The 21,150-nt window shown below is 41.4% G+C and overlaps 1 protein-coding gene across 2 annotated transcripts in view; it reads right to left on the bottom strand.

Moving 5' to 3' along the window:
* EXD2 (exonuclease 3'-5' domain containing 2) overlaps positions 1 to 21,150 on the bottom strand; it is a 92,894-nt gene that overhangs the window by 5,276 nt on the left and 66,468 nt on the right. For both annotated transcript variants that reach the window (XM_081226900.1, XM_081226899.1), the window contains exons 3-8: positions 16,571 to 16,827; positions 12,056 to 12,182; positions 4,171 to 4,502; positions 2,829 to 2,935; positions 2,443 to 2,578; positions 979 to 1,335 (exon numbers count right to left, since the gene is read on the bottom strand). In XM_081226900.1, coding sequence (XP_081083026.1) covers positions 979 to 1,335; positions 2,443 to 2,578; positions 2,829 to 2,935; positions 4,171 to 4,502; positions 12,056 to 12,182; positions 16,571 to 16,827 — 1,316 coding nt within the window. The remainder of the gene's footprint in view (positions 1 to 978; positions 1,336 to 2,442; positions 2,579 to 2,828; positions 2,936 to 4,170; positions 4,503 to 12,055; positions 12,183 to 16,570; positions 16,828 to 21,150) is intronic.

Raw genomic sequence — 21,150 nt, 5'->3', positions numbered from 1 at the left:
TTCTCATTTAGGGACACTGAATTAAATGATATGAATTCAACTATGTACTGACGGGGAAAGAGAGAGAAAGCAAGCAAGGAAGGAAAAAGGTAAAAAGTAATTTAAATAGTAACAGCAATTCTGGCCAACATCCCATTCAGTAGGCCAACACCCCGGAGTACAGGTGAGACAAGAAACATGAATCCATTTGTCTCAATTCCCACAGACCTAGATAAGGGAAGAGATGCAAAACCACACACATTGCACTTCACGGGCAACTCCAGAGAATGGAGGATATATATATATATATTTTTTATCTATCTATCTATCTATCTATCTATCTATTTATTTATTTATGGCTGTGTTGGGTCTTCGTTTCTGTGCGAGGGCTTTCTCTAGTTGTGGCAAGCGGGGGCCACTCTTCATCGCGGTGCGCGGGCCTCTCACTGCCACGGCCTCTCCCGTTGCGGAGCACAAGCTCCAGATGCGCAGGCTCAGTAGATGTGGCTCACAGGCCCAATTGCTCCGCGGCATGTGGGATCCTCCCAGACCAGGGCTCGAACCCGTGTCCCCTGCACTGGTGGGCAGATTCCCAACCACTGCGCCACCAGGGAAGCCCTGGAGGATATTTTTTGACTCTTATTTTCCTCTTATGAGCTGACCTAAGTAAGGATTTACTTCTGCAGAGAATGTATAAGGTACAACTCCAGTGCCTCTGAACTCTCCTGCTAAGCATGAAAATGGCTGGACATAAGTATATGACCTCGAAGGGTCAAGGATAGAAGGCAAGTCTCCTGTGGAAAGTAAATTAGCAAATAGATTGCTCTATCCCACCCACATGGTATGTTAAGCCACAGAGACTCAGCGGGGTAAGCACGAGGCTGCGCACTGCACCTGGACGACCGCTGCTCCCTCCCTGGCAAGCGTTCTCACTGAGGAGTCGGGGTTAAGTCACTGGACTAGTCCTCAATGCCCTCTGAGCAGGACTGTAGATCGTACCTGGTCTCCAGGCTGGCAGCCTCCTGAAGCATCTCCTCCGTGACCGTGTCTGTGTGATAAAACTCTCTGAGCGCCTGCAGCAGCTCCTCCTTCCGGTGCGCAGGCAGGCCCTCGGCGTTGAGCAGGGCCCTGGCCCCAGAACGCACCTGCCGGCGCTCAGGATCTTCCAGCAGGCGCAAGCCCTCCTCAGAGCCAGTGGGGGCCTGGAACTCCCTGGCCAGCTGCTGCTTCAAGTGGTTGTCATAGTAGTTGGAGATGGCGTGGCAGGAGGTGCAGAGCAGCAGCACGTCGTGGGAGTTGTGGTCCTTCATCTCGATGGGAAAGTGCTTCCGGTACTCATGCGGAATCACGTTCTTCCTAAAGAGGCCAGACAGAAGGCAACGCTCATTAGCACACGACACAGAACATACACGGAGTCGGCAGGCAGGCTACTAGGGTTCTGATCTGGGCCTAAACACAACTGAGGAGCTTGGGTCCCACAGCCCAGCAGAGGTGACATAAAGGCCATACCACCTATTCCACTCTTGGCCCACCTACCTACAGGCCTTGGGTTCTCCTCTCCTTGAAGTGAGTGCAGGCCACCGGCGGTCAGACTCCTCTGGCAGGCCAGGGGGCAGGGAGAGGCTAATAACAACCTTTGGGAAGGCTGTGCTCCCAGAAGGACAAGTATCATCCGAGAAATGAAAAGAAATTCGAATGGCCTTCAACATCTGGAAAACAACTCTCTCAAAGCACACAGCGGGTAACTGCTACTCCTGAAACTTTGGAAGCCTGGTGACCTGGAAAAGCCCATTTCCTTCCATTCCTGAAGAATCCCTTACTCTAAAATTGTCTCCCTGGTTCATCAAAGTCCATCATTATTGTCTAAGGAGAACTAAGCTCTCAGGGAAACCTCTTGGCAGCAACAACCATTCGTCACACTTTGCAAGCGGAGAAAGGAGGCAAGCGAGTTGCTACACAGAAGCCAGGGAGAAAGCCAGGGTTCTGGGCACCCAGGACCAGTGGTAACTTCACCTTCACGGCCTGGGGACCTTGACACAGCATAATCTTCTCCGACTATTCTGGAGTGTGCCCTCGGCTCATCTGGATACCCATATATCAAGGGTCACAAAGCTTGCGAGCCTCTCAAGGGAGGATCATGAGGACACAGAGAGAAAGGCAGCTTCCTAAGGAAGGAAGGTCTCCGTTCCTTCATGAGCAAAGGGAATGACTCTCTTCATGGCAAACTGCTATCGAGAAGAGTGTTTTATTCTGGAAACTAAGAACTGGCTCAGGAGGGGCAGAAGCCACTACAGCAAGGCCAGGCAGAGGGCTGAAGCTCTTGAGGACACTGGGATGCCCCCTGGGGACAAGTCTCCCAGCCAAAGTAGGCAGACTCAGTCAAGCCCGCCAAGGGCTCTGCGTGTGGCTTGAAGGGCAATTTCCATCAGAGGCAGACAGCAGGGCGGCCCAGCCCACACTCACCGAATGTATGAGTCTTTCTTGCCACACACTACACACAGGTTTTCTTTAACCATCAAGTAGTAGTCTCCCGGGGATTCAGGTCTCCCCGCAGGTTCAAACTGTAGCTTGACCACAAAAGGCTCTTCACTCACCAGCTCTTAGGGGAAAGAAGCAGTGTTAGTGTATGACTGCCCACCTCTCCCACAAGGAAGAAGCACCACCTCAGTTGTTCTCTGCCGTATCCTGGCAGAGATCACTATTTCCGGGTTCTGAACAGCCCCATCCCACGTGTCTCTAGGTCTCTCTGCCTTCTATACATCCCATCCCTCTGCCTTATCTCATGCCCACTCCGGTCAGTGCCTGCATGCCCCTAATTATACATCTAATATGACAGTTGAATCTCAAACCTCCAATGCCTTTGTCCAGGTACCACTGAGCTTTTCTTCGATCACAAGTGCAGAGGGGCTGTCCGTCAGGAGCGTGGAGAAAGCAGTTATCATAGAGGGGTGATTTTCTGTGGGGAAGGGAGAGAGAAATCTAAAACTGGGAGCTAACTATTGATCAAGGTACCAGTTGCCTTCCTATATTGAGTGACCCAAACTATTCAACCCTAGGGTCAAACATTACATTTTTGGAAAAAAAAAAAAAAAACATGGCAAGGAATCATGTTTATTCCTCCATCTGCACTGGGCTAGGAAGAGAAATTAAAATGAAAGCGTTTATACTATTAGTTTTTATATTTATAGATTGGAACATTAGAGAGTGAGTTGGGTAGTGTTTACATAGGTCTATCATGAAAGCAAGCAGGGACAGAATACCAGGAAAACTCCCCTGTAATCACTGGATGAACAAAGTAAATTAAAATGAAAGAACATCAAGCTAAAGTAATGGGTGCCACGTGGATTTATTTCTGGCTCCTATGCAATAGTTGCTTCAATTTAATCACACAATTCCTAAAGGCACTTTACTATAGGGACCAAACTTCCACTCCGAAGTACTTATTAGTCACCTTCCTGCAATAGAGGCATAAGCTGTACAGGAAAATTCCCATTGGCTAGAGAATAACATCGGCTTAGGACTGGATGCCATTCTAAATAATCAAATACCAAATGAACAAGAAATCAGATGATGCATTTCTCCTGAAAAGTATGAGGCACTTCATTTTCTTTTTTTTTTTTTTTTTTTTGCGGTACGTGGGCCTCTCACTGTTGTGGCCTCTCCCGTTGCGGAGCACAGGCTCCGGACGCACAGGCTCAGCGGCCATGGCTCACAGGCCCAGCCGCTCCACGGCATGTGGGATCTTCCTGGACCAGGGCACGAACCCGTGTCCCCTGCATCGGCAGGCGGACTCTCAACCACTGCGCCACCAGGGAAGCCCTGAGGCACTTCATTTTACCTTCACAGCTATCCTGAAGCAAGCAAGGAATGATAATTATGCCCTCACTTATAATTGGAAAAGTACAGGTCTAAGGTCACATCTAGGTCAGTGACAAAGCTAGGTTAAGCTCTCTTCCGTTTCACTCCAACTGCCCACAAATAAAAAAGTAGAAGGGCAAAAGGAAAAAAATATACAAATAAATCAAAGGATAGCTCCAAATGTCCTTGAAGGAAAGGAAAAATAGAATTAATCCTTGGAGAGCCTCTGCCACTTTACCACACTAGCCTTCTCCCCAGATCCAAGGTAAGGCATCATGCCTTTTGCTGGAAGCTGGGCCTTGGACTCTACTAGACATGGAACAACTCAGTTACCTGGCAGAATAGCCCACTCCAAGGGGCTTTCTTTTATGTTTTCTGGGGTCTCTCCCTTGGTGGTTGCCTGGCATCATTCCATCGGTCTTCGACTTCTTATTTCTTGGCTTCTGCTGAGATTCTGTTGCTTCCCCATTAACCTCCTCTCCCAATCTGCTAATTCCTTTGCTTCGGAATGGGATATCTACTACATCCTGACATTTCTCCAAGACTTTTCTCCAGCCAGTGAAGTCATCATTTTCTTCTAGAGTTGAATTCCTAGAGAAAGGGTATCCAAGAAGATGGAGAAAGAGAGCCACTGAAATCTGGGCATCCCTGGCAGCATAAATTACCTGAAGAGAAAAGTCAGAGATCAGTGGAATCCGGAAGGCAAACCAGAGAGAGCAACTTCAAAATCAATCGCAAAGACAGAGACAACTTTTAGGTTCCAATTCAAGATGTACAGTAACCCAGGCACCATGTACTCCTTAAAACCTTTTAATTACAAAAAAATTCAAATGAGGGCTTCCCTGGTGGCGCAGTGGTTGAGAGTCCGCCTGCCGATGCAGGGGACATGGGTTCGTGCCCCGGTCTGGGAAGATCCCACATGCCGCGGAGCGGCTGGGCCCGTGAGCCATGGCCGCTGAGCCTGCGCGTCCGGAGCCTGTGCTCCGCAATGGGAGAGGCCACAGCAGTGAGGCCCGCGTACCGCACACACACACACACACACTAAAACAAAAAACATAGGTGTAAAAAGGTTATATCTCAAGTAATTAGCAATCTATAAAAATATTAGCCACTATTAGGTGGGATTTAATTAAAAAAAATTCAAATGATACAAAAACAAATCAAATAGTATAATGAATCCTCATGTTCTCTATGTTTTTAACTAACATAGCTAAAATAATGACCTACTCTACGTGCTCAAAATTTCTAATCTATATAAATCAGTGAAGTTTCTTTCTATCTGCTACCAAACCTGCTGGACAGATTTTTCTCAAGTTTGGGGTAGGGTAGTTACCACAGGTCTGACAACTTCACTTTGGAAACTGTCATCATCTAGAAAACTGAAACCAAGATTCATTAAGAGGCCTGTGTGACTATTGATCAGAAATAAACTGCTGTACGTATTAATACAATGTGTAAAACAAGGAAAACAGTTTCAAACATGGACCTCAAATCAAAAGTCACAAGGGCCCACTTCTGGAATTTACGTATTTATTAATAGTAAGTCATTCTCCCAAGCAACTAGGCACAGGCAAGCTGGTCATAAATAAAAGTAGTCACAACTACAATTAATAGCTCTTCCCAACAAAGCATGTGAGGACTTTAACATTCCTTTAATTCACCTTTAATAATCAAGCCTGGTAAATAACACTATTAGTATGGATTTTTTGTGTGCTTTTAGAATAATAGAAAAAAAGAATAGAGTAATAGAAAAATAAGGTTTGGGTAAAATCCTCCACCTAGACCCAAGCATCTACATCTCTGTCAGCAAGTTGTCTCCCACAGGAAAAAGAGGGTGCTTGAACGTGAAGAGTTCAGAATGATTTTTAACAAATTATTTCCAAATGATAAGGAATCCAAGGCACTTTTCAACAAATGGTGCTGGAACAACAGGATGTCCACATGCAAAAAGCTAAAGTTGGACTCCTACTTCACACCACACACAAAAATTAACTCAAAATGGACTATGAACCTAAGTGTAAGAGCCAAAACATAAGACTCTTAGAAGAAAACATAGGAGGGACTTCCCTGGTGGCACAGTGGTTAAGAATCTGCCTGCCAATGCAGGGGACATGGGTTCGAGCCCTGGTCCGGGAAGATACCACATGCCGCGGAGCAACTAAGCAACTAACCGTACTGAGCCTGCGCTCTAGAGCCTGCAAGCCACAACTACTGAAGCCCACTTGCCACAACTACTGAAGCCCGCACACCTAGAGCCCGTGCTCTGCACAAGAGAAGCCACCGCAATGAGAAGCCCACACACCACAACGAAGAGTAGCCCCCGCTCGCCACAGCTAGAAAAAGCCCACGCACAGCAACAAAGACCCAACACAGCCAAAAATAAATTTATTTAAAAAAAAAAAGAAGGGCTTCCCTGGTGGCGCAGTGGTTGAGAGTCCGCCTGCCGATGCAGGGGACACAGGTTCGTGCCCCGGTCCGGGAAGGTCCCACATGCCAAGGAGCGGTTGGGCCCGTGAGCCATGGCCTCTGAGCCTGCGCGTCCGGAGCCTGTGCTCCGCAACACGAGAGGCCACAGCAGTGAGAGACCCGTGTACCGCAAAAAAAAAAAAAAAAAAAAAAGAAAGAAAACAGAGGAGTACATATTCATGACCTTGGGTTAGGCAATGATTTCTTAGATATGACACCAAAAGCATGAGAAATAAAAGAAAAAATAGATAACTGGACCTCATCAAAATTAAAAGCTTTCGTGCTTTAAATGATCCCATCAAGTAAATGAAAAGACAATCTGCAGAAAATGGGAGAAAATATTTATAAATTATATATCTGATAAGGGATTAGTATCCAGAATATATAAAGAATACACACACAAACACACACACACACATCTCTTAAAACTCAACAATTTAAAGACAAACAACACAATTAAAATGTGAGCAAAGGATCTGAAAAGACATTTCTCCAAAGAAGATATACCAATAGCCAACAAGCACATGAAAGACGCTCAGTATCATTGGTCAAGGGAAATATAAATCAAAACCACAACGAAATACCACTTCACACCTACTAGGATTGCTCTAATCAAAAAGATGAATAATAATAAGTGTTGGTAAGTTTATGGAAAATTGGAACCTTCATACATTGCTGCTGGGACTATAAAATGGTATGGTTACTTTGGAAAATAGTTGGGCAGTTCCTCAAACAGTTAAACATAAAGTTACCATATGACTCAGCAATTCCATCCTAGGTATTTACCCAAGAGAACTGAAAATGTATGTCCACGTAAAAACTTATACACAGATATTCATAGTGGCTTATTCATAACAGCTAAAAAAATGAAAGCAACCCAAACCTCTACCAATTGATAAACGAATAAACAAAGTGTGGTCTATCCATACAATGAAGCATTATTTAGCAATAAAAAAGAAATGAAGTACCAATAGATGCTACAACATGGATGAACCACAAAAACATGGTAAGTGAAGAAGCCAATCCAAAAAACCACATACTGTATGATTCCATTTATATGAAATGTCCAGAACAGGCAAATTTATAGAGACAAATGAGATTAGCGGTTGCCTAAGGCTGGGGTGTTGGGGAGGTGAGATGGGAAGTGACTGCTAATGGGTATGGGGTTTCTTTTGGGGTGATGAAAATGTTCTAAAGCTAGATTGTGGTGATGGTTACACAACTCTGTAAATATACTAAAATCCATTGACTTGTATACTTTTTTTTTGGCCGCATTGCACGGCTTGCAGGATCTTAGTTCCCCAACCAGGGATCGAACCAGGGCCCCCAGCAGTGGAAGGGTGGAGTCCTAACCACTGGACCACCAGGGAAGTCCCTGACTTGTATACTTTAAATGGGTGCATTTTATTGTATGTAAATTATATTTCAATAAAACTATTAAAAGAAAGGAAGGAATGAACCAACCAAGGCACAAAGAAGTAACTTACTCAGGGTCGCAGCAAATCTGAAATAGCTTTAGGAAACAAAATCAGATACCTTGATTCCCAGAACTCTCTCACAGGATAATATTAATCCTAAAATACTAACTATTGCTAACCCTTTCCATTAACAATGTTTTGGGGGACTTCCCTGGCGGTCTGGTGGTTAAGACTGTGCTTCCACTGCAGGGTGTGTGGGTTCCCCTTGGTCAGGAACTAGGATTGCTGCATGCCATGCGGTGCGGTCCAAAAAAAAAAAAACACAATACAATGTTTTAGAAGGATGAACAAACAAATGGTAACAAACTAAGCAAACAAGAGAAGGTTGAAACCTAGGCCTGTAGGGGGTAGTAAGCAAAAAATCCAAAAATCAAATTCATCTGAGCCACAAAGAATGGCAAAGTATAAAGAATGCGAGGCACCAGGTATCTATAAAAGCAATGATACAAGCAGGGGTGAAAACAGGAGGATCAGGTGACAGTCTCTGTAAATAACTCAGATCTCCAGATCTCCTCTCTTACAGCATAGGGACAGGCAATTACTCCTTCCCTGACCCAAAAGAGTAAAAGTTTGTAGAACCAAAACTAAAATGGAGTCACTTATGTCAGAGACAAAATGGAGGTGGCCAATGCAGGTGCATTAAAGGAAATGAAACTTTATTTAACATAACTTGCAGGAATTTACAGCTCTCCTCAGAAATCAGCAGAGGATGTCAGTCAATCTCCAAACACTGAGTCTGTTCATGCCATCTTTGGACTTCCTTATTCCCCTGTCTCAGGTATCCTGATCCAAATAAGGAAGAAGACCACTAGGCAAACAATCAGCTGAAAAAGCCAAAAATCTTCCACATTTACCCAATGAAAACCCTTTCGTCTGTGAGCAACTTGAAACTCATTGTTCCCATGGCCTTGAGTTTCCCACCTTGCAGGTCAAAACTGTTGCAATAAACTCATATTTCTGCTTTGTTTTACTCGGTGTGCAGAGTTTGGGTTTTGACAAGTTTAAGTCATATAGTGGCTAAATCACAGAGGATCTGGACCTAGTAATACCAGGCATGGCAGAGGTTGGGGGCAAGTGTCACCAGGAAAAAGGGGGATTATGGGAAAATCTACATATTAAATGATGAGACTACCAGCACCTTCTCTCCCACTCAGCTACCAGAACATAGGCTGTGGGGCTGATACTTCTTGGGCAGAAGAGTAGGAGATTCATGTCTAGAGGAACTGAGTGGCCTGAGAGAAAAGACTTACAGTTACTGACATTTGACTTTAATTTATATTAATAGTTACTGATAATAAAACTCGCTAGTCAAAAATACCTGGCCATATGCTCTGTGCTCTCATTCCATTTTTTTTAAATGTCAAATTTAAATATTATTTTCTGTATTTTACAAAATCTCATTAAGCATTATGTTTATAATTAGAAAAACAATAAAATTTTTAAAATGAAGAATGAATAAGAGTCTTTGGAAATTCTGAATTCTCACAATAATATGGATCACAAATTTGGTTTCAAATTTGGTAGCAATTAACTTTTTCTTCCCAATGTTTTATTTGAAAGTTTTCAAACCTAAGGAAAAGTTAAAAGAATGATAATTGACATTCACAATTGTCAACATTTGCTTTATCTCTCTTTATAATACAATACATACACCACACAAATACTTTTTTGGTGGGGGGCTGAACACTTTTCAAAATTAAGTTGCAGCTATTATGATATTTACTTCATCCCTAAATACTTTAGTGTGTATCTTCTAAGAACAAGGACACTCTCCTACATAATCACAACACCATTATCACACCCAAGAACATTGACAAAATACAATAATACACAGTTGTATTCTAATGTCTCCAACAGTCCCAAAGATGTCTTTTACAGATGTTGCAGGATTCAGAAATTTCAGAATTTTATTTAGAATTTTTAGATTTACAGAATTATGCAACCTTTATCACAGTCAATTTTAGAACATTTTCAGCAGCCCAGTAAGAAAACTTATATCTTTTACCAGTCATCCCCCACTTCTTCCAGTCCTAGGCAGCCACTATTTTATTTTTTGTCTCTATAGATTTGCCTGTTCTGAATATTTCATATAAATGGAATCATACAATATGTGATCTTCTGTGACTAGCTTCTTTCACTTAGCATAATGTTTTCAAGACTCATCCATGTTGTAGCTTTTTATTGCTGAATAATATTCCATTGTATGGCTATACCATATTTTATTTACTCATTCATTAATTGACAGATTAAACTGGCACTTTCATGTCTCCTTTGTAAACAAAAATGGATAGCTAAGGATCTAAACATTTTAGAAAAATCTTTAACGTGGAAGACAAAGACCAAATCAAGCATTTAAATTAGAAATTCAGAGTAAAAAGAGGCAATGCAGGAAAGAGAAGAAAAGTTCAGAAATCTTCAATACTCTAAGATAACAGAAGATATGATATCCATTAAACAAAAATGCAAAGTTATTTAAAAACAAATATTGAGAAAAGACCAGGAGCTCTTATGACTTAATATGATAGGAAATTAAAAGTTGATTGGAATACTGAAAGATAAGCTTGAGGACATTTCCCAGAAGGTAAAACAAAAAATATAGAGATGGAAAATCAAAGAGAAAATATTTTACTAAGAAAATTAGAGGATCAATTCAAGGGATACAATATATAAATCATATGAGTTCTAGAAACAAAAAAGAGGGAAATTTTCCAAGAAACAGTATGAGAATAATTCCCTGAACTGAAAGACATGAGCTTACAGACCGAAAGGGTCCACTGAATTCTAAAACTATAATGAAAAATGGTCCACACTATCATCATGAATTTTAAAAACTAAGAATAAAGAGATTTTCAAGAAAGAAAAACAAGTCACATACTCAACATCAACACTGGAAGCTACAAGGAGCATTGCCTTCAAAGTTCTGAAGGAAAATGATTTCCACCCTAAAATGCTATCCTTCAGCCGAACTATCAGTTAATAGAGAGGGAAACTAATATCTTTTCAGACATGCATGGTGTCATAAATTAACTCCCCATGCTCCTTTTCTCAAGAAGCTATTTTGAATGTACTCCACCAAGATAAGAAAGTAAAAAGACATGATATTTTTAAAACAGAGATCTACTATAGAAGAGAGGTGAAGGGAATTCCCAGGTTGACGGTAAATGCAAATTTCAGGATGAGAGTTGGGCAGCAGGGCTGGAGTGCAACCAGTCCTGAAAGGAGCAGGATGACAGAGCTCTAGCAGGGCTAGCTCCAAGGGAAAATGAAATGAGTAAGTTACCTGACTGTGTCTGAAGCAGCAGAAAGGAGATCTCTACATAGTTCCGTTAAAGAGTCTGGGGTTGAAACAGTTAACAGGTATACAGAAAACTAAGCAAACAAAAATATAAATTACTACTCCTGGGAAAACAAAAAGTTGTACAAGGAAAAAACATTTACTTTAGTCAGTTTGCTATGTGGAGCAGCTATAAATAATATCAATATAAGTAGATATTAACCTGATAAAAATGATGATTTACCTCTATTAGGAGCATGGGGAAGGGAATAAGTATCTGTCTGGGGATACAGGAATTGCAAGAGTACTATACTAAATCATGTCTTCCACAGCAAGAAGTCAAAAGATAATATGTAAAATAAGAAAGAGTAATATATGCATGTAATTTTAAAATATAATGGTAATTACCAGAAAGAAATGAAATCAGTTGCCTCTGAAAAGAAGGAAGAGTAATTAGGAATGGGGGAGGAAGGCAGGGAACTACTGGCTGTTTCTTATAAGTCTTATAACACTTTGGGTTTTTAAATTATGCATTTGTATTCATGACAAAAAAAAATTACATTTTCTGAAATGCCTGGCATATAGTAAATGCTCCAAAAAAATAGAATGGGGACTCTTACCCTTTTATTTAAGTAGCATCTACATTATTATAGAGCATTTTTCTTGGGTATCATCAATGAGGCTATTTTAAGGCATTTCTGCCCAACACATATCATCTTTGAGGATTAGAATTTTTTTTTTTTTTTTGCTGTATGCGGGCCTCTCACTGTTGTGGCCTCTCCCGCTGTGGAGCACAGGCTCCGGACACGCAGGCTCAGCGGCCATGGCCCACGGGCCCAGCCCCTCCACGGCATGTGGGATCTTCCCCGAACCCGTGTCCCCTGCATCAGCAGGCAGACTCTCAACCACTGCGCCACCAGGGAAGCCCTAGAATTTTTAAAATAATTATATTTCACAAGCAATGACTCTTGCACTCTTCAACTACTCTGATAAGAAGTACCTGATCCTCAGTAAGAGTCTCAGCATCCCAGTTGCTGCAACGAAGCAGAAGGGACTTGTCAAGGGGAAAGTTCAAAACAGTCTCAGCGAGTGATTTCAGGCTAAGCCCATTAGAGAGCAAATTGTTTCTACAAGAAATAAATAAAAGCATGTGTCAAAAATGGGAAAGGACAAGAACAGGCAAATCAAAAAAGGTATACAAATGGCCAATAAACAAATGACACATAATCTCACTACATCAAACCAAATAAAAAGTATATACAATTTAAATATCTATCAGATTACAAAGATTTTTTAAAAATAACTATATCTAGTATTGGTGGAACATGAAGAATCACCATCTAATCTAAAATTTGTGCACTGAACATTTGTATAACCTTTATGAAAAACAGTTTGTCAGTAAATAGCTATCAAAATTTTGAACATGAAAATTCTGTGATTCAATAATTCCACTTCTAGTAATTTGTCCTAAGACAAATGTACATAAAACAATCTTCAGTACAGCACTATTTATAGTAGCAAAGAACTGGAAACAACCTAACATCCTCAATAGAAGACTGGTTAAATATTCATGCAATCTCTGGGTGTGGGGTTTGGGGGGATCATAAATCTTTACATTTTATATATATGTATATATATATATATATATACATATATATATATATTTTTTTTTTTTTGGCTGTGTTGGGTCTTCATTGCTGCATGCGGGCTTTCTCTAGTTGCAGCGAGTGGTGGTTACTCTTCGTTGCGGTGCGCAGGCTTCTTATTGCGGTGGTTTCTCTTGTTGCGGACCACGGGCTCTAGGTGTGCGGGCTCAGTAGTTGTGGCACATGGGCTCAGTAGTTGTGGCTCGCAGGCTCTAGAGCGCAGGCTCAGTAGTTGTGGTGCATGGGCTTAGTTGTTAGTTGCATGTGGGATCTTCCTGGACCAGGGCTCGAACCCATGTCCCCTGCATTGGCAGGTGGGTCCTTAACCACTGCACCACCAGGGAAGTCCTACATTTTTTATATTTGAATTGGCTAGTGTTTGTGTATTACTTTTCAAATTTGAAAAATGTGATAAGGCTACTTTCATGGAGGGCGCGAAGGTACAATAAAATCAAATAATCTTCTGCTCTTCAAACACTTTCTGATTCAAATAGCTGCAGAGTGGTGAAAAAAATTAATTTACCCAAGGATTGGAGAGTCCAAACAAGGGCTAATGTAAAATTAAGAACACACCAGTCTACAAAAGTGGAGCTGACTTGCTGGTTACCAAGTGAGAGATGAGAGGTTTTAGAGGAGGAAGCTTGGAGGTGGAGGTTCACATCAGTGTTACTGTTACAACATGCACGATTCCCTCAGGTACTGTGGAAAATGAAATCATTATAATGATGAAGAAAAGGAAGTCCTTCCTTACAAAAACAAGCAGTAACTTGATGGATTTCATCACCCCCAAAAGGCAGCACTGACTAAAAAGTTAAAAAAAAAGGCCCAGACACACTCAGGTAAAATATGTAAGGTCGTGGTTCAATTAATGGAAATTAAGAATTTGGGGGAGACAAACTTCTTTCATTTTTTAAAAAATTTTTAAAATCTTTTTATGCTTTCCTTTATATTAGTAATTACAATAGCAATGAATGTTTATTGTTAAAAATTCAGACAACAGAGAAGAGTAATGGGTGAAAAGTGAAAGCCCTCCACCCCCCACTTCCACTCTTCAGGAAGAATGACCCTTATGAGTATACTGTGGCCCCTTCAGACCTTTTTTACAGACAAACAAAAAAACAGATGGTTAGACGGAGGAGCAGATATAGTTTCTTGGTATTTGTTTTTTATTCTGCAACTTGCTCTATCACTTAATGTATCAGGGACCTCCTTCCCTGACAGTAAGCACAAATGTACTTATTACATTCTTTCTAACAGCTGTGCAATTTATCAAGCCTGGGTATTCCATAATCCTTGAAATCATTACCCTCATTGAAAGACAGCACTTAGTTTTTCGTTACTTAATTCCATTTAGGTCATTAGTCTTTTTTTTTTTTTTTAATTTTATTTATTTATTTATTTTTGGCTGCGTTGGGTCTTCGTTGCTGCTGCGCGCGGGCTTTCTCTAGTTGCAGGGAGTGGGGGCTACTCTTCGTTGTGGTGCACGGGCTTCTCATTGCAGTGGCTTCTCCTGTTGCGGAGCATGGACGCTAGGCGCGTGGGCTTCATTAGTTGTGGTGCATGGACTCAGTTGCTCCGCGGCATGTGAGATCTTCCCAGACCAGGGCTCGAACCTGTGTCCCCTGCATTGGCAGGAGGATTCTTGACCACTGCGCCACCAGGGAAGCCCCATTAGTCTTTTTTTAAACGTCCTATCTGGGAAGGTTTCACATTTTTCGAGAATGGATTAAAAACAAGATGCCACCTTTGCTACTTCAAAGTTTCACTAGGAAAAGTTCCAAAATCATATACAACAATCTCAATAATAAATTATCTTCTGCTAACATATAATAAAAATATAGAGAGTATGAAGAAAAGAGGACAGCATTACCAAGAAAATCTGTGCTCCTCTCCAAAGTCCAATGAAAGTAACTACTTACAGCAAACACCAGGAGCAGCCTATGGCTAAAACCTGAGTATAATTCTTGCACCGTAATGTCAAATTTCTTCTACTATATGTCAAAAAATTTTAATTTTTCTTCTAAAGTATTCAATAATAAAATAAGAATGTTTAAAATTTTAATAAGATTTCATTAAAAATGAAGAAACCTGGGCTTCCCTGGTGGTGCAGTGGTTGAGAGTCTGCCTGCCGATGCAGGGGACATGGGTTCGTGCCCCGGTCCGAGAAGATCCCACATGTCGTGGAGCGGCTGGGCCCGTGGGCCATGGCCACTGAGCCTGCGCGTCCGGAGCCTGTGCTCTGCAATGGGAGAGGCCCCAACAGTGAGAGGCCCGCATACCGCAAAAAAAAAAAAAAAAAAAAAAAAAAGAAGCAGCCTGATAAATGCTTCATTCTTATTTCTAGAGAAGTTCATGGTCACAGTCAGCTTTGGCCAAATTTTGTTTTTTGACACTTGGCCATTCTGCATTTAGCCAGATAAGTAAGGGCACTTCTAATTTCTATATACTCATAGAGAGGACTGTAAATGGATAGAAAGAGATCTGGAAGGACAAACCAGTCAGATCATGGTGGTGCTATAGGTGGTAGTGATGATGATGATGAGGATGATGGACAGTAATAGTTGAAATTTACACAGCACTCTCTATATGTCAAACACCATTTCTAAGTTCTTTACATAGTTTAACTCGTTTAATCCTCACACCAGTCCTATGAGATGGGAACATTATTATTTCTACTTTTCAGATGAGGGAACTGAGGAACAGTGAGGCTTAGTAACTTGACAAAGGTCACGCTGCTGGTAAGAGGAAGACTGGGACTCCCACCCTCACAGCCTGCTCTGGAGTCAGCTCCTGGCCATGATACACATGGCCTCTAATAGCAGAGTAAACAGCAGGCAGCTCTGGGGAGGCGGTACCAAAGGAAGGAGGGCCTGACGAAAGGCGGCTTCGGCTGCTGCACTCCAAATACTTTTACAGAGCTAAGAGAATGTTACAGTAAATATTTCAATGTATTACTTGGAAAAAATGGATCCTTCATTTATGAGAGTTTCTTTTTTTTTTTTTTGTATAAGAGTTTCATTTACACAAGCCAAACTACTAAACTAAAATTTCATTTACTACCAAAAAATGATGATAAGCATAGATTTTAATCAGGCCTTCTCTTAGTTTATCAAATCCTCCAGCCCTTCAATATCAGTGGCAGGGAGAAAGGCAGGGAGAGAGGCTGTTTCAGTCCACACTATTAAAATGAGGACCTATATATATACATGAGAAGGTAACTGCAGTTTCCTTAAAAAGGGTAGAATTTCCATAGGAATAGAATTCCAAAGGAAAGGGAAATCTCTTCCTCTCAGTAAAGCATTAGGTCTACCACCATTCTGGGCCAAAAGCAGGGTCTGCACATTCAAATGTTGATCAGGATGAGCTGGGTGTGACAGCTGGGAGGGGTGGGGATTCTGGCAAATTGAACAAAGCATGCTCATCTAAGAGGATGATGCTTCCAGCCAACTGCAGCATCTAGAACTACTGGCCTAGTGCAGTCAAAGCACCTAATTTTTCAAGAGAAGCCAGGAATACAGATTTTTACATTAAATCTTCTGAATGTAAACTAAAATCTCCCCCACATATCATGCAGGACAAAAACAAAAACAAAAAATCTGCAACTCTAATTTGCCCAAGGAGCCCATCAGTTTACAACCTGTAGCTTATAGAGACACCTTATTAATGTTTCATCTAAAAAGACCAATTCTAGGTAACTAAAGTTTTCCCAGAAGTTGGAATATTTCCTCACAAATTCAATATGCATCTCAGAAGCCTCTAAACTTCTAAAGAATTTTAGAGGCTTCATTACTGAGTCTCACTAATCTACAACTCTTGCTAAAATATTTACCCCACAGCTACAGGAGTTCCAGTATTCATACAAACCATACCTCTGCCTCATGGCTAGGTATCTGAGGTCCAGGCACCCCTTAACGACGAGGCCATAATCTTGCAGAAGCTTGTTGGCATCTTCTGAACATCCTACTCCAACTTTTAAAATTGTGCCATCTGCCAAAATGTCCAGTAACGTTTTTGGTAGTGTCCTTCCTCCACAGATCAGCTTGGGCAAGCGAACCAAGGCACAGAAGCCACTTGGAGAGGCCATTTGAAGGAGTGACAGAGGACTGGCTTTGCCTTCCCAATTCACCTGTAACAGAGGAAAACAGGGCCACAGTTCACACCCCAGCGTAGGACCACGTACAACATGAAAGTCTGGCAAAAAAGTCTAAGAGGTACAGTCTTAACTTCCCAGAGGGAACAAGTGACCAGAGTTTGCCTCAAACCTAAGGATGAGCCTTTGATAACAAATGCAGTGGACTCTAAGAAGCAGCAGCCTAAACAGAGGTTACTGGGGGCCCAAACATGAGCCTAAAATGAGCAGGCCATAAATAGTGACCAGCTGACACAGAGCAGCGCTGGGACACACTGGCAGAGTCATGTGAGACACACTGGTTTTAAAAAGCTAAGGAAATAAAAGGCTAAGGAGCAGACTGCCAAATGATGATGTACTCTTTTTATTTTCTAGACTCTTTAACATACATGTTAGTAACTTGACTCATTTACTTGTCATCACTGCCTCAAGATCCGATTTTTAAAAAGAGGTAGGAAATACAGTACCGTCAGTAAGTGGTATCTGCCAATATAATAAATCGTAGGAGCACAGAGTGCTTTCTCAGCATTTCTATGGTCACAAATGCTGTTCATAAAAAAAAATCTAGGGCTTCCCTGGTGGCGCAGTGGTTGAGAGTCCGCTTGCCGATGCAGGGGACACGGGTTCGTGCCCCGGTCCAGGAGGATCCCACGTGCCGTGGAGCGGCTGGGCCGGTAAGCCATGGCCGCTGAGCCTGCGCGTCCGGAGTCTGTGCTCCGCAACGGGGGAGGCCGCAGCGGTGAGAAGACCGCGTACAGCAAAAAAAAAAAAAAAAAATGTATATTGAGCATAAGCTAGGATTCTGATATCTTAAGAAATGAAAATAACTTTATATTTTAACTGATCTAGTTTTAATCTTTTTGATGTAAATAGATAAATTGGAGAAAGTTCTTAAAGCTAAGGAAATTATTCCCAGAAAAATTTACATACAAAATTCACATTAATTAAAGATTCCCTAAAGCTATCCACGGAACCCAGGTTAAACATCCAATAAATTCCAATCCTTCTCATTTTCCAGGAGAGGAAATGTAAGGGCTACAGATTAAACAGTTTGACTAAACATGCAGAGATAATGGCAAACTCAGAAGTGGAACCCAAATTTCCCAATCTGTAGAACATAGAAGAAACAGTCAAGATAAAGATCACGAAGAGTTGCTGTTAAAAACAAAATTAGGGGGCTTCCCTGGTGGCACAGTGGTTGAGAGTCCGCCTGCTGATGCAGGGGACACGGGTTCGTTCCCCGGTCCAGGAAGATCCCACATGCCGCTGGGCCCGTGAGCCATGGCTGCTGAGCCTGCGCGTCCGGAGCCTGTGCTCCGCAACAGGAGAGGCCACAACAGTGAGAGGCCCGCGTAATGCAAAAAAAAAAAAAAAAAAAAATTAGGAGGAACTTCCTCCTCGACTCCTACTTCAGTGCTAAGTAAAACCACGGTTTAACTCAGAAAAGCTTTAGGATTCCTCTTCTCAGGCATTGCTTTATCATATCCTCAAATGGAAACATGCCAGTTTGATTTCCAAAGTGTCTATTTCTTGGAAGGTCAACAAGACCCAGAAGAAACTTGACTACTGGTTCCTATTCTATAACAATTCATCTGGATGTGGCTAAATCACTTTTTTTTAATTAAAGCGTAATTCCCTCCCTCTATAATACTGGCTCTCTCCAAGAAAAAGCAGAAAATCTCTACTTCTAATATTTAGCACTGCTAATTTGACAAAATACTCACCGATAATTCCTAAGGTCAGATATTTGAAAATCTTTTCAGTCAAGTTCCGTTGTCTAAAATACATTAAATAAATAGCTAGCTAGCTAGATAAGTTGTCCTTTTAATACTGTTTCTGGATTGTGCTTAAGATCCACTGTATTATAATTAAGGTTTTTCCACTAGGAATCCAAATGTTTATGATTCCAATAGGTACCCAATTTATACTGAATGTATGATTGGAAGAATATTGCTTCTAGCAGACTCAATTTGGCTTAAAGAATAAGGTATCTAGTCTTTGTTTTGTGGGGGGGGGCTGTGTCAGGTCTTAGTCGCAGCACATGGGATCTTCGTTGCGGCATGCAGGATCTTTAGTTGCAGCATGTGGACTTCTTAGTTGCGGCATGAAGACTCTTAGTTGTGGCATGCAAACTCTTAGTTGTGGCATGCATGCGGGATCTAGTTCTCCCACCAGGGATTGAACCCGGGTTCCCTGCATTGGGAGCATAGAGTCTTACCCACTGGACCACCAGGGAAGTCCCAATAATAAGATATCTAGTCTTAATTTCTTATATTTCCCCCTTTTGCCAACATCTTTTTGCCTTGACATCACTTACCACCCATGGAAAATAATGAAACCCTTGGCTTACCAACATTGTATTTAATAGGAAAAAAACCCACATTTTAATTTTGTTAGCATTATGTAATCCAGGGGTCACTGGGTTTTTTGTTTGTTTTTTGATTAGTCGACTCCTAAGAAATGTTTGGGACATACACAATATATGTACATATGCATTTATAAATCATATAAACGTAGTACTATACTAACGTGTTAAGACATTATGAAATACACACGAAAGTAAAAATTTTAAATGAATGATGCCATCAGTCATTGTAGACAAAATTTCTAACACTTTTTTCTGTATTTCAGTGATTCACTCACAGAGGACTGGTTTAGGGATCCTCCTTCCTGAGGGCCAGTGATCATCCATTTTAGCTTCAGGGATCTTACAAATCCAGAGCAAATAAAACATTATGGAAAAGTCTGTGATTCTTTAAATGACCCCACAATGGCAGCAGGGAGCAAAAAATAATCTGAGACCATATTCTGGGCTGGAACAAGGTTAACTAATAAACATCCCTATCGGTGGAGTTTATGTGTCAGTTAAATTAGACCATGGCTTTGAGACAGGAATGAGCTTGTCCTGTTCAAGTGACAGAATGAAGGCTCAATGAAGCTGGTAAGTAGTAAGAGGAAGAGAAAAGGAGACTAAATCAGAGATACTGAGAGAGGCAAGAGCATGTGAGTCCTTAAGAACACATTAGTAATTAAGACATCATGGTTTTATAAGAAGCAAGGGAGGCTTTTCAAGCAGGGGACTGATATGATCAGATTAGCATTTTTAAAAGAGCACTTTGCTTACTCTATGGAGAAGGGATCATAGGTATATGAGTCCAAGTAGGGAGGCCAGTCAGGAGGCTACTGCAAAGGTCCAAATAAGAGACTCTTGAGGGCTGGACTAGGAAGGAAGTAGAGGAGATGTAGAGAAGTATATGGATGCAAAATCTATTTTGGAAATAACAAGGGTAATACTTCCTAAATGGAAATGAAGGGTTAATAGTAAGGACAAAGGAGGGGACTTCAGGCAAGCCTGAAGCCTGGACCTGCAGAAGGATGCTCTTGGGAAAATGACCTTCACTTCATTCAGTCTTTATTACACCAATTACTTTGCACCTGTTAAGCAAGGCAGTCTACAGCCAGAGACTCCAGAAAAAATCAGGCAGGAGTCAGGGGCCAGAAATCTATTTAACATCTCCCTCTCCCCAGGAGAAAGGCAATAATAGCTTCTAAAACATGGCAGAATCCTCATTTTATACAGGTGCTTTATCCATAGTTACACAGCACCATGGGTAACCCAGGGGAATCTGGAAACACATACCTCTATCTGGTAGAATGCTGTGTTATTTCCTGCTTTCTATAACCACTTCTTTGAATTTCCACATATTTTGCCATTAAAGAAACTTAACATATTATAACTGCCTTTTTGTGTCTGACTTTCAATCATATCACTTCTGTTAGACAAACCTTAGCAGAGAGGATGTCTCTCTTGATTTTTATCTTAAAGGTGGAGAAAACTAGGGATAATACAGGTTTGGGAAGAAAAACCGAGAGGTCTGTTAGGAACATGTTAAGTCTGAGATGACTATTAGACATTCAAGGAAGATGTCAAGTAGACAGGTGGATGTAAAGGGCTGGAGTTCTAATTTTGAGAGTCTTCAGCCTATCAACGACATTTAAAGCTACAAAATTAGATGAGGTCACTTAGAAAAAGAATATAAATCAGAGGACATAAATTAGCGGTCCTTGGACCTGTCTACTGACCCACAGATGTTTAATATTATATATTTCTTTGATCTCCACATTTAAAAAACTTGTGCCAGAACTTTTAAATTGCAGTGGAGTTCACATTTAAAAAAAATCTATATATCGAGTTTCTTTTTAAAGAACTGGACAATCTGGCAACACTTGGCTTGAACTGTATAGCAGCTTCCTCGTTTATATAAGGCATGAATTCTCTAATTCACCATAATGTCTTCTCAACACTGAAGCCAACTGTCA

This window comes from Mesoplodon bidens, assembly GCF_964165515.1.
Source record: "Mesoplodon bidens genome assembly, chromosome: 3".
Classification (NCBI taxonomy): Eukaryota; Metazoa; Chordata; class Mammalia; order Artiodactyla; family Ziphiidae; genus Mesoplodon; species Mesoplodon bidens.
The sequence above is the reverse complement of the archived record's forward strand: the minus strand, read 5'-3'. Positions and strand labels throughout refer to the sequence as shown.